Genomic DNA, 12,975 nt, shown 5'->3' on the forward strand with positions numbered 1-12,975 from the left:
ATAAAAAAGTTGAAAAAAGGCTTAACTCACAACATCAAACAGACCAGACATGTGGCAGGGTATTGTATTTGTAAACCAGCATGACTTCTAGTAAGTCTTACTCATTATTTATCATTTATTTTCAGGATGTTCACACAATACAAGTATTTACTTAGTCAATAGTACAGATAGTACAGACCCATCATTGCAGCATTCTACATATTTCTAGTAAGTATTGTAACTGAAAAAATAGGAATTCAAATTAAAAGTATAAGGTACATGATAAAACAGATGAGTTTGTAAAATCTTGAAAAATTCTTGAAATTTTAACAGGAGTTACATTATTTTACAAATTTGATTATTGTAAAGAATTATTGTGTCTAGCAGCACCTGCAGCACTATTGGTGGTTTTTATGGCTCCGCAACGAAGTTGTCGATGCCATATAGTTTTACCCTTGTTGACGTCATTCTGTCATTCTGCAACAAACCATTATACAGAGTTTTCTCTAAAATCTTTCAGATATTAGGCTGATATTTGGTATGTGAGTTAACCATGATGAGTTACAGATCAACTGTAAGTTTCGTTCCACTCTGCTAATTTTTGCCGAAATTGCGGGCGTTGGACTTGGCTAAAAATAGAACATAGTGGTAAAATGCAGTTTTTGGCTTATATCTAAAAAAACCAAAGCATTTAGAGCAAATCTGACATGGGATTAAAGTGTTCATTAGGTCCAGTTCTATCATCCGTGAAATTTTCAGATGAATCTAATAACCCATTGTTGGGTTGCTGCTGCCACTAAACTGGTAATTTTAAGGAGTTTTTTTCAGATTTGGTTATTATCTTGAATATTATAAATGAGAAAGATAAACTGTAAACAACAAAAATTTTCAGCAATTTAAGATCTACAAATAAGTTTATGTAATCAAAACTGTCAATTGAACCCTGAACGAGTTATTGCCCTTTAAGGTGGTACCTAACACTACAGGGAGATAACTCTGTAAAGTCAGCTAAACGTTTTAATTACGTTGTGTTGTAAAAGGAATATTAAGCTTCTCAATGATCAAATTTGGTGTTTGTCAAACTGCTATATAACCAGTGTATTTTTTCTGACAAAACGGTTGGTTCAAAATTTTTGAAATTTTTATATTTTTGTTAAGGGGTCAAAGTAAATAATTTGACAACATTTTATGAAAATTAAACGAGCCAAATTAATTTTAGTGAAAGTGTTGGGTACCACCTTAAAGACAATTTTACACAACTTGTTTATCATGTTTTCAAACTTTCAAAAAAATCTTCTCCTTTGAAACTTCTGAACCAATTCCAACCAAACTTAAGTTGAATGATACAAACTTCAAAATCTCACACCAAACACCTTTTTTCTTTTGCTTTTGAAGAAAGTATGACAAAAAACTGTATTTTTAAACACTTATTAATTAAACAAAAACAAAAAACTACGATGAAATTAGACACTTTTAAAACTCTTAAATGAAAGATAAATGACAAAAAATCAAGGTGAGCGATTCAGGCTCTTGAGACCCTCTTGTTTTCTATACGCCTCCAGATTTTGAGCTGATTTTTGATATGTGACACTACCATCATGTTTAGATCCACATGTGTTATTGAAATTGCAGATTTTCCAACTTTTTGAGATGGCGCCATTCATGTAGCTTTGACACATGTAGTTTTTTTTCCATTTTCATGTCGCTAACATAACTGTTTTCTCCTTTGACAAATTGGTACAGTACATATGTATATCAATATGATGTGTTGCGTCAAATCATGGAAAGTGACCATGGTCTTATATCTCCCACAATTAAGTGGTTTGAAAAGTTTACACCAATGGTAAATTTTGAGCAGCTATTATAGAAAAGAAAGGATTACAAATTTTAATTTTGTCATAAATTTATAATGTATTTTCAGTAATTCAGTATTAAACATATCAAGTGGTATAGAGAGTTTAGGAGATGTCCAGTGGCGTTTACTGTTGGTATTGATCCTGTGTTGGACCATGGTCTACTTTGTTATCATTAGGGGTCCACAGTCCATAGGAAAGGTTAGTATTAAACATATCAAATGATATAGAGAGGTTGGGAGATGTCCAGTGGCGTTTACTGTTGGTATTGATCCTGTGTTGGACCGTAGTCTACTTTGTTATCATTAGGGGTCCACAGTCCATAGGAAAGGTCAGTATTAAACATATTAAATGGTATAGAGAGTTTGGGAGATGTCCTGTGGCATTTACTGTTGGTATTGATCCTGTGTTGGACCGTAGTCTACTTTGTTATTGTTAAAGGTCCACAGTCCATAGGAAAGGTCAGTATTAAACATATCAAATGGTATAGAGAGTTTGGGAGATGTCCAGTGGCGTTTACTGTTGGTATTGATCCTGTGTTGGACAATGGTCTACTTTGTTATCATTAGGGGTCCACAGTCCATAGGAAAGGTCAGTTTTAAACATATCATATGGTATAGAGAGTTTGGGAGATGTCCAGTGGTGTTTACTGTTTGTATTGATCCTGTGTTGGACAATGGTCTACTTTGTTATCATTAGGGGTCCACAGTCCATAGGAAAGGTCAGTTTTAAACATATCATATGGTATAGAGAGTTTGGGAGATGTCCAGTGGTGTTTACTGTTTGTATTGATCCTGTGTTGGACAATGGTCTACTTTGTTATCATTAGGGGTCCACAGTCCATAGGAAAGGTCAGTATTAAACATATCAAATGGTATAGAGAGTTTGGGAGATGTCCAGTGGCGTTTACTGTTGATATTGATCTTGTGTTGGACCATGGTCTACTTTGTTATCATAAGAGGTCCACAGTCCATAGGAAAGGTCAGTATTAAACATATCAAATGGTATAGAGAGTTTGGGAGATGTCCAGTGGCGTTTACTGTTGGTATTGATCTTGTGTTGGACCATGGTCTACTTTGTTATCATTAGGGGTCCACAGTCCATAGGAAAGGTTAGTATTAAACATATCAAATGGTATAGAGAGTTTGGGAGATGTCCAGTGGCGTTTACTGTTGGTATTGATCCTGTGTTGGATCGTAGTCTACTTTGTTATCGCATTATACATTGTTTTGTGGATTGAGGAAATGTTTTATTTTTGTTGATTTTTAATTTCATGGTTTTATCAAAATCTGCATACAAGTCTATAGAAAATTTAGTTTAAATTCTTGGTTCATCTGTACCTTCTAAATCCATGAAAATTTGTATCTCATAAATAATGATGAATCAACATTTTATTAAGAATCCATGAATATTTGAGAATAGACATAGATAAAGGAAATGTGAGATATTCATATTTCAAATACACAGCAACCCAAAGACACATAAATTAAAAGATGCTGAAATTAGAAATACTTTCCCGGAGAATTAACAGATGTCTTTTCATTATGTTGATTTGTCAATCTCAGTTTGTCAACCCGTTTTGGACATTGCTATATGATGCCAATATTGCATATTAATATGGAAAATGTTGGTTAATTGATATCTGAGTGAGTGAGTTAGAAAAGACCTCTTTGTCAGTTAATTGATTAGAAAATAAGAAAGAACAAAAATCTGAACTTATTTCATTAAGGTCAGAACTTGATATGTGTCTTTTATGTTGAGAACAAATATGACTTAGGAATGAGAACTGAAAATAGCAAAAATTAGTTGTTATGTCAAAACTGAATAGCTCAGCAAATACTCAAGTTTCTCTCATCATTGTTAATGATAATCTATTGATTTTGTGTTGTTTATTACTTTCTGATATCTTCGTTATATGGATAAAAATATTAAGTTTCATTTGTATTACCTTGTAAGGAATTTATAAGGTGATAATTATATATACATTTTACTAATATATGTGGGTATAATAAATTCATAATTATTTGACATATTATGTATTTCCTAATTCTTAGTAAACTCATATCCTAAATGGATGATATATTTTCTGTACAATCAACATGTGATTTGATTGATCTCAGTTCTTCAGTGGTCAAAATTCATTAATGGCGTCATTTTTTCTGAATTTCCACAGACTTTGCTACTTTGACATCAAGAAAAAAGGCAACCATGTCTGATGACATCACAGAGCTAAATATATCACACTGTTTGCAGTTCATCAAAAAGATAAATAGTCTGCCCACATACACAAGCAAATTTAACTGGCATCAATTTCACATGAAATTCAATTAATGCGTATCTCGCATGAAATTCTTTTGAATTTACCTAAAAGAATCTTATATGTACAACTCACGTGAGATCAGTTTATGTGAAGCTCTCATGAATTTTATTCACGTGAACTTCACATTTTAGATTTGAAAGTTGAAATGACTAGTAGAAATATTGTATCACACTCACTTCCATTGTAGAATCTATATCATGTACATGTATCCATGACAAAACATAAATGCAGAATACTAATTTTATGCCTTTAAATGTCTAATTCCTCTGTGCAAAAGTTGTTGATGATATATCACATCAAAAGGATAAGTGTCCCCAAAATCTGTGGTGATATGTAACAAAACCCCAAAATTACCTGGAGGTCTATTTCTTGTTGGTCAGTTTAGGGACGACATCAAAAGTTCAATGAAGGATAAAAAACTTAATTCACATAGTTTTTTCACTGACCCCACCCCCTGTCTTAACTTAATTTGGGAAAAATTGATTGACCCATATGGATATATGTAAAAATCAATGTCGTATAACCAAATCTTGTATTAGATCAACCCCCCCCCCAAACTATTTGAATTAAGTTTTTTATCTTACATTGATCTTTTGATGTCGTCCCTTAGTTCATGAAAAATTTAATAAGTTGGACCAAAATGTCTTTTTTAAATAGGCAATATTTGTTCTCTCAATTGGTTGAAAAATAAACCCTTTTCAGCTCACCTAGCCAAAAATACATGCAAATGCTTCTTCTAGAGGAGCACTGAATCAAATGAAACCAAACATGGCATAAATGTTCCCTGTGAGAGCCTCTTGTTCTCTGTTATCTATATATTTAAGCTATCCCATTATTATTTTTGCTCCTTTTTAGTCTGTTTTTCTAAATTCTGAATTTTTTTGGGCGCAATTTTTTAAGAGTATTTGTTAATTATTCTGTATTTTGTAAACCTGGCATCCAGACCCTCAGATGTTGATAAGTTGTTTCTGTCATATTTTTTTCATATATTATGCCATAAAGAAAAAAATACTGTTATCAAAGAAATTAGCTTGTTTGAAGTTTTTTGAAGACCATTAATTAGTTTAAGAAGATTATGAAAAATCAATGTAATAACTTCTGAAGTGATTTACTACAGGAAATTAATAGTTCATACCTTGTAAAGAACTTCATTATCAATCGAAGACAGATTTTGCTTGAGTGATTTTGATAGAGTGATAAGTAAAAGAGTTGAGTTGATTAATGTACTAATAAAACGGAGAAAAATGTTTGTTTTTGTACGGAATTTGAACTATTTAGATTTTTACCTAAGGCGCCAAAGATGGAAACAGGTCTAGTAACTGCTCAACCCTGTTCATTTGTCCATCTGACCATCTGATTTAAAGAAAAAAACTTTCATCAATGTTTTCTCTGCTCCTTTTAATGGGATTGATTTAATATTTTGTTGGCATTTTTATAATTTTCAGATGAAACCAGCAAGCAACTTCATTTTGCCCATTGAATTTAAAGCTGAATAATTGTACATTTCTTTATTTTTCAGACTGTTTATATATCTTTCCCAATTCCTATGACATTTTTGATTACTATATTAGTAAGAACCTGTTTTGAGGAGGGAGCAGTAACAGGCATTAAAGTCTTCCTCAATCTTAACTGGGAAGCTCTAGGTATACTACAGGTGACTATATTTATTATTACTTATATCAGTAAGACCTGCAGGGGATTTCACAAAAAAAACTTACGACTTAGATTGATCATAAGTCATGAATAAATCAGTATACTTAAGACCAATCTTAGTCTTAAGTTTTTTTGCAAAATTGTCTCCAGTATATTCAAGCATTTTGGCTGGCTGGATAGATGAATGGATGTTTAACAGCCATTAAATGCAATATTCAGGATGAGAACATGTTGACATGATATGAATTTGAACAGACTCGTACTACATCTTATTAAGCTGAATTTTTACTAGTTTACAAGGTTGAAATTTGCTGTAAGATATGTCACTCTACAGGGACACATTATTCTGACTCCTAGCCATCCAGTCTCTGCTCTTACCCCTTAATTCCATGAGATTAATTATAAGCAGAGAAGGAGCAAATAACGATTTTTCTTCATAATTAAAAAACTTTCCTGGTAGGTCTTCAATCATTTAGAATACACTGCAGTTATAAAGACTAAGTGACAAAATTCTATTATTATTGTAATGAAATTGAAATTAAAGTCTTTTTCTTTTCACATTCTGTGATACATGTAATGTGAAGTTTGCAATTATTACCAGTGTTTTTTTTGACAACTATGTTACAGTATATGTCATAGATTAGTCTTGACATATCTGATAATCAGACATGTTACAGTATGTAGTACATGTACTTTTGAAATGTCAGAATTGGTTAGGAGATAAGTGGTTTAAATATTTGCTATTTTTCTATATGAAATTTTCTACAAACTTATTGAGACATAAAACAGCAATATCAATGGTATTAACATCATAAATTCTGGAAGTTACTATCATTATTTACATTTGAAGGTCATCACAATAAGGAAGCATATAAAAAATGTAATGCCAAAGGATAATGACATTTGAGGAAAAGAAAATGTATTGTGGGAGGTAGATGTTGTAGGAAGTTCTGTAAGATTTATAGTTTGCAGCATTTATTTCATAATCTAGATGTTTTTGTTTTAACTTTGCTAAATTCATATGTTCAAATTTAAGCACTGAAATTTCAGGTCTTATGCTTTTATCCTTCATTACATTGTATTTTTAAGTTATAAAGAAAGTACAGTTTTGATTGAAAAAGGAAGTCAGAGTGTGTAAAAAGAAAACTACCGTATTATAGGTCTAAGTATGGCTTCCAACACAAAGCCTTGGCTCGGGCTGAACAACAAGCTATACAATGTGTAAAACAATTCAAACAGGAAAAAAATCACTGGTCTAATCTTTATAAAAACAAAAACATTTATGAACCACATCAACAAACAGCAAACTTACTGTTCCTGACCTAAGACAGGTGCAAACAAATGCAGTGTGTTTTAAGGTTTTTAAAAGTTTTGTGATATAAATTCATTGTAGATATGGGTTGATGCAGGACAGTTAATGGTTACCTCCCTTGGAATAGGAACAGGATGCATTACATTAATGTCAGGATATTCACACTTCCACAGTCATTGTTTCAGGTAAATTATCTCCCTTTGTGACTTTCTACGGAGTAGGACAGGATGTTCTTAAGGGCATACGATACAGTTTTGATCCTGTATTTACAAGTTGATGAATATTTTTTACCCAATTAAATCAAATATGTAATAAACAATATACCTTCATGTGCTACTTTTTGAGTTAAATGAGGTTGAAATTTTGTATATTTGCTCAAAATTCGGGATTCTTTTCGAAAGAAAGACATAACTTTTTTGTTTTAAAAGATAAACACAAAATGTTTTTTGTTAAATAATTTGTAATTTCTGTATTTTATAAGTATTCTAAAAATTTATGCATTTTTTGTTCAGAAATAACTCCTATTTATCAAATGGTCATGAATTGAGAAAAAAAACGTAATTTTTTGCTGTATATTTATCAAAATTAAAAAAATTGCTCTATTTACAATTTTATAAAATTTGGTCCACATAATCTCCCTGCAAAATGAAACAAAATGACGGTTTAAAAAATGGGGGTCCATGCACTCGTTTTCAAATTAAATCAGTGTGAATGATAAAATCAGCTGAAAATGGCATCTTTTCCCGATAAGTGACTGTTTGATGTCGCGAAAATAACAATTTACGTTAGCATCATCATTACCTCCCCTGTTACTGTATCGTATGCCCTTAATGCCAGGGTACTAAAATTTCAAAGAAACATCAACCCTCTCAAAAAATGGTAATCAGTAATTTCAAAACCAAATACCAAAAAATGATTAAAAAAGTCATACTTAATTTTTTCGAGAAAATGTATGTATTTTTTGGATTTTACAAAACTATTGGGTCATGTCAAAGTAAAATCACACTTCATGTAATACCAAACTCAAGAGGAAAATTCCATACAGAAAGTCCCCAATCAAATGGTAAAATTAAAAGCTCAAACACATCAAATGAATGGATGATAACTGTAATATTCCTGACTTGGTACAGGCATTTATAGTTTTAGCCTGACATCAATATTGTAACCTTTCTTTTCAAAATTTGTCTCAAGTGTGTTAATCAGCACACATATTGTTCCATTAGAAAATGTAGTGAAAATATCTTTATTTTCATCATTGCTGGTACAGTTAACTCTCGTCTCGAACTAGATTGAATTGAAATTTTGGATGAGTCTAAGTTTTCACATGGGCTCGATCTTTGTCCGGCAGACTTCGAGATAACGAGAGTGGACTGTATTTTGAAAATTTCCAGCACATTGTATAAATTTTTTTTGACATGTAAGCTTTGATTTCTTCTAGCAGCACCAGCAAACAAACAAGTTTATTTAAGACCTTATTTGTTTTTATTTAAGTAACCTTCATTGGGTACCATCATTTCCAAAAGTTTGTAAGGTGTACTTTTCTGATGCTTCTGCAGATGGCGGTCCTTTGTTCAGTATAAAATTTGAATATAATGAGATGTGGCTATACATCAATAAGATTGTCACTCATATCACATCTTCTTATATCTATGACAGGCGATACACGTCTTTATCTTAAAGTATATTCCTATTTCACTTGACTTTATGATAGGATACAAGTACAAATGACCAATAATCATGATATTTTGTAACATAATAATTTATGGTAGAAATTCTAGATATTTTTGTTTATAAAAGGGAAATGAATTGTCAGACTTTGATATCGGATTGACTCAAATATTTTCGCTGTGTAATCGGTTAACTAATATCTTCCTGTTCTATTATATATATAATGAAGTACGATATGTTTCTTGCGTCATATAATTGATGAAAGCAATATCTTTCTCTATTGGGAATTGAAGTGGGTGAAAAACGTATTGTTTTATTGTCCATCATTGTTCTTAAGTGTTGGCCTAAATTTGAAATGGAGCTTCATACAAATCCCTCTGTCTAATATTTATAGTTGTTTGGAGAAGAAAAAAAAACATCATGTTCTATTGAAAATAAATGTTTAAAATCTGAAATTAAGATAAAACAAGACACTTCCTTACCTGGACCTCATCCTCATTTTCTTGGATCATGATAAGTTTATGTGATAGTTGTAGTAAAGCTTTATATTTAGGACTATTCAACTTAAAATCAATGGTTAGTAAAGAAGGCGAGACATTTCAGTAAGCACTCTTGTTATGATAAATGAATAAAAATATCAGAATGATCTCTTTACAAACTTAAAAACAAAAGGCATCGAAAGCTAGAATTTCAATCTTGACTCAATGACTCACTTAATGATGCTTGAATGTATTATGTCAAATCATTTGCTCTCCAACTTTGAATGCATTTTTGGCTGGAATGATAGTGAAGTTGTTTTGTTTTATTACAGAAATGCTTTGTTAACAACCCTGGCACATTTGTTTGGTATGGTATTTGCTGGGTTTACACTGTTTTCATTGGTTGGTGTGTACAATGAAAAGACGGGACAGAAACTTACTGACACACTTAATATAACAGGTACTGTACACATGTGTTTGTGTTATGAGTGCAGCAATATAAATGATTTGAGCTGTTACTGCCTACGAAAATTTGGGAAAAGAAACCTTTATGATCCTTTACTTGTGTTAACTTTTTGACAAATATTATTGCCATTAGTTAAAATATTTCATATCAATAAAAATTTTAGTAAACCAAAATTAAAACTTTAAAATAATCCACCATCAAAATGTTTTGATGATTTTTATATTGATAAAACTTTGTACTTTTTATGCCCCACCTACGATATTAGAGGAAAAAGTAAAACCACAAAAATACTGAACTTAGAGGAAAATCAATTTTGAAAGTCCATAATCACATGGCAAAATCAAATAACAAAACGCATCAAAAACGAATGAACAAGAACTGTCATATTCTTGACTTGGTACAATTGTAGAAAATGGTGAATTAAACCTGGTTTTATAGCGCTAACTCTCTCACTTTGATGACAGTCTCATCAAATTCCGTTATATTTACATTGATGCGTTAACTAAACAGACACAATAAATAAAATAGTCAAAATATGAGTACATCAGTCATCATCATATATATATGATGATGACTGATGTTTAAAAGGAACAATTTAACAGAACACGAAAACATCTATCTACAAACACATTCATACATACGATTTTAGAGGGGCATTATGTTTTCTTGTCTGTGCATCCATTTGTTGGTTCGTCTGTTCGTCCCTTTGTCCCACTTCAGGTTAAAGTTTTTGGTCAAGGTAGTATTTGATGAAGTTGAAGTCCAATCAGCTTTAAACTTAGTGCACATGTTCCCCATGATATAATCTTTCTAATTTAAATGCCAAATTAAAGTTTTGACCCCAATTTCACGGTCCACTGAACATGGAAAATGATAGTGCAAATGGGGCATCCATGTACTATGGACACATTCTTGTTTTCAACTTTCAAAACAACTTCAGAAATTTAATCTATGCCAATGAGAATGTTACCATAAAATCAAATAATTGAAGGAAGCCAAAAATAAATATATAAAGGTTTAATGCTGGCATTAAAATAAGACCAATCTTCATAAGGAATATTCCGTGAAAAGTAATAACTACTGGGTAAAAGGTACTCTTGGGGACTATTACAACTGTAGTAAATCAGAAGTCACAAGTTTCTTAATTTCCTGCTATTTCAGGTACCATTCCAGCAATCAATAGGAAAGCAACAATTATAAATATAGAAAGCTCAATTATTCAAATTTAATGTTTAGAGCTTTCCAGAGAATTCAGTTTCCTATTTCTTTTAATGGATATTTGTTTTCTAATCTTTAACATGTATAATTTTTTTCACTGAAACTTCATAATGAACATGATTAATATTTCATTTTATACTTAATTTTTTGTTTCTGTTTATAACAATAACAATTGTTGGTTGTATGTTACTTTTTTTAGCATTAACCTTATGGTATGTTTCTATTTTTACAATAACCTTATGTTTCTTTCCTATTTTTAGCAATAGCCTGATGGTATTATCTTCTATTATAAGCAATAAATTGATTGTAATCTTTTTTTTTTTTTTTTTTTTTGCAATATCCTTATTTTCTGCTTTTTGGCCTTGACCTTATGGTATGTTTCTATTTTTAGCAATAGATCTAGGTTTTGTGATAGTACCATCAGTATTATATGGATTTACCTCACCCAAACTATGGCTGGGACTGTTATTTATATCCTTGGCTTTAGTTGGACTAGATACTCATGCAGTCCATTTACAGAATGTTGTGTCAGCATTACTTCATCTCCTACCAGAAAAATATCGATTCCGATGGAAGTTTAAATACATAATGGCGGGATCTGTGTGTCTACTTATATCATTGCTTAGCATTATAACTGTTACTCAGGTGAGGATCTTATCTAAATTACCAAGTAATAATTTGTAACCATGCTCTTTTCGGTTTTCTGTACATTGATATTAAAATATATGCCGCTAGACACAATGAGAAGCTTTTAAGTGGGTGAGGCCAGTAAACAAGCAAAAAGTGGCTGAATTAGAAAAATTCTATACATAGAAAACCAGAAAATCTGTTTATCATGCTATTTCTATAGGATCTTAGTCATAACACTTTACTCTGTACTTGAAGTACAAACTTTGTACTCACAAGACCAAATCTGCATTTTGATATTAGTTGAATTCGGAGTCTGAAAATGATAAATCTATTAAAAATTGTTTCGACCAGAAAGCTGATCTTTTTCTTCGCAGTTAGACAGTTTAACATTTGGTTTTTTTGATACAAATAATTTTATTTTTTAGTTTCTATTTTATAAGCATGAACACCAGTTTTGTTCTGGCCACTAATAAGTGTCTTGTTTGACTCAAATGAGGCTTGCAAAACAAAATGGTTTTATTCAGCAATTTTATTATATTTTCAGTCTTTGACAAATACAGAAATTGTTGCTCCAGGTAATGGAATTGTATACATAGAATTCTCTTAACATAACCATTATTGAATCTTTTGCCCTAATGATTAGCAATCAACATTTTATATTTCAGGCAGGTTTATACATTTCATTTTACTGGATGAACAGTGTGACAAAATTTTCATTGTTTTTCATCACTTTATGTGAATGCATGTTGTTAGCGTGGGTATATGGTGCCCAGCGGGTGTGGAATAATATTGCTGACATGACAGGCAGTACAGATTCTCCCTGGTGGAAGATAACATGGCAATTTCTTACTCCAGCCGTTATACTGGTAAGATTGTAACTTATAGAATAAAAAGGTTTAGAATTTATGCATTCTGGGTAATATTTAAAAAAAAAAAAAAAAACCCACAAGAACATTTTTATTAACTATCAACAGCTTAAAACAATGGAGAATAAATCAGTGATGTGAAATTATTCTCATTTCATGGAACAATTAAATCACCCTTGATCTAAGATTCTGAAACAGCAAATTAGATAATAGGGTTTATTTTGTACATACAGATTTCTACATTCTTTAAAGAAACTTTTTTCATTCATAAATGTCAAATTAAATCAAAGTGTGTTTTTTTTATACAAATAGTTCAATTATTTGTTCATTAAACGCTTCTCATTCAGGTTAAACAATATTAAGAAAACAAATTGAAAAAAGAAATAATAAAGGAGAAGGTTCACGAAGGGTTAAAATTGGCCCTGAATTTTTTATGTTTTTTAAATCGGTCCGAAAAATTACAAATTTCACATAGAAATACTTGTGATAATACTACTAAGACAAAAATATTTTTTCTGGCACTTTCCTTTT

General features: G+C 31.2%; 1 protein-coding gene across 1 annotated transcript in view; it reads left to right on the forward strand.

The window, feature by feature from the left end:
• The window catches only part of LOC143041909 (uncharacterized), a 114,154-nt gene that overhangs the window by 59,826 nt on the left and 41,353 nt on the right, over positions 1 to 12,975 (forward strand). The window contains exons 5-11 of the mRNA XM_076214046.1: positions 126 to 207; positions 1,901 to 2,033; positions 5,672 to 5,806; positions 7,199 to 7,302; positions 9,597 to 9,724; positions 11,340 to 11,593; positions 12,244 to 12,444. Coding sequence (XP_076070161.1) covers positions 126 to 207; positions 1,901 to 2,033; positions 5,672 to 5,806; positions 7,199 to 7,302; positions 9,597 to 9,724; positions 11,340 to 11,593; positions 12,244 to 12,444 — 1,037 coding nt within the window. The remainder of the gene's footprint in view (positions 1 to 125; positions 208 to 1,900; positions 2,034 to 5,671; positions 5,807 to 7,198; positions 7,303 to 9,596; positions 9,725 to 11,339; positions 11,594 to 12,243; positions 12,445 to 12,975) is intronic.

Source organism: Mytilus galloprovincialis, chromosome 8 (genome assembly GCF_965363235.1).
Source record: "Mytilus galloprovincialis chromosome 8, xbMytGall1.hap1.1, whole genome shotgun sequence".
Taxonomy (NCBI): domain Eukaryota; kingdom Metazoa; phylum Mollusca; class Bivalvia; order Mytilida; family Mytilidae; genus Mytilus; species Mytilus galloprovincialis.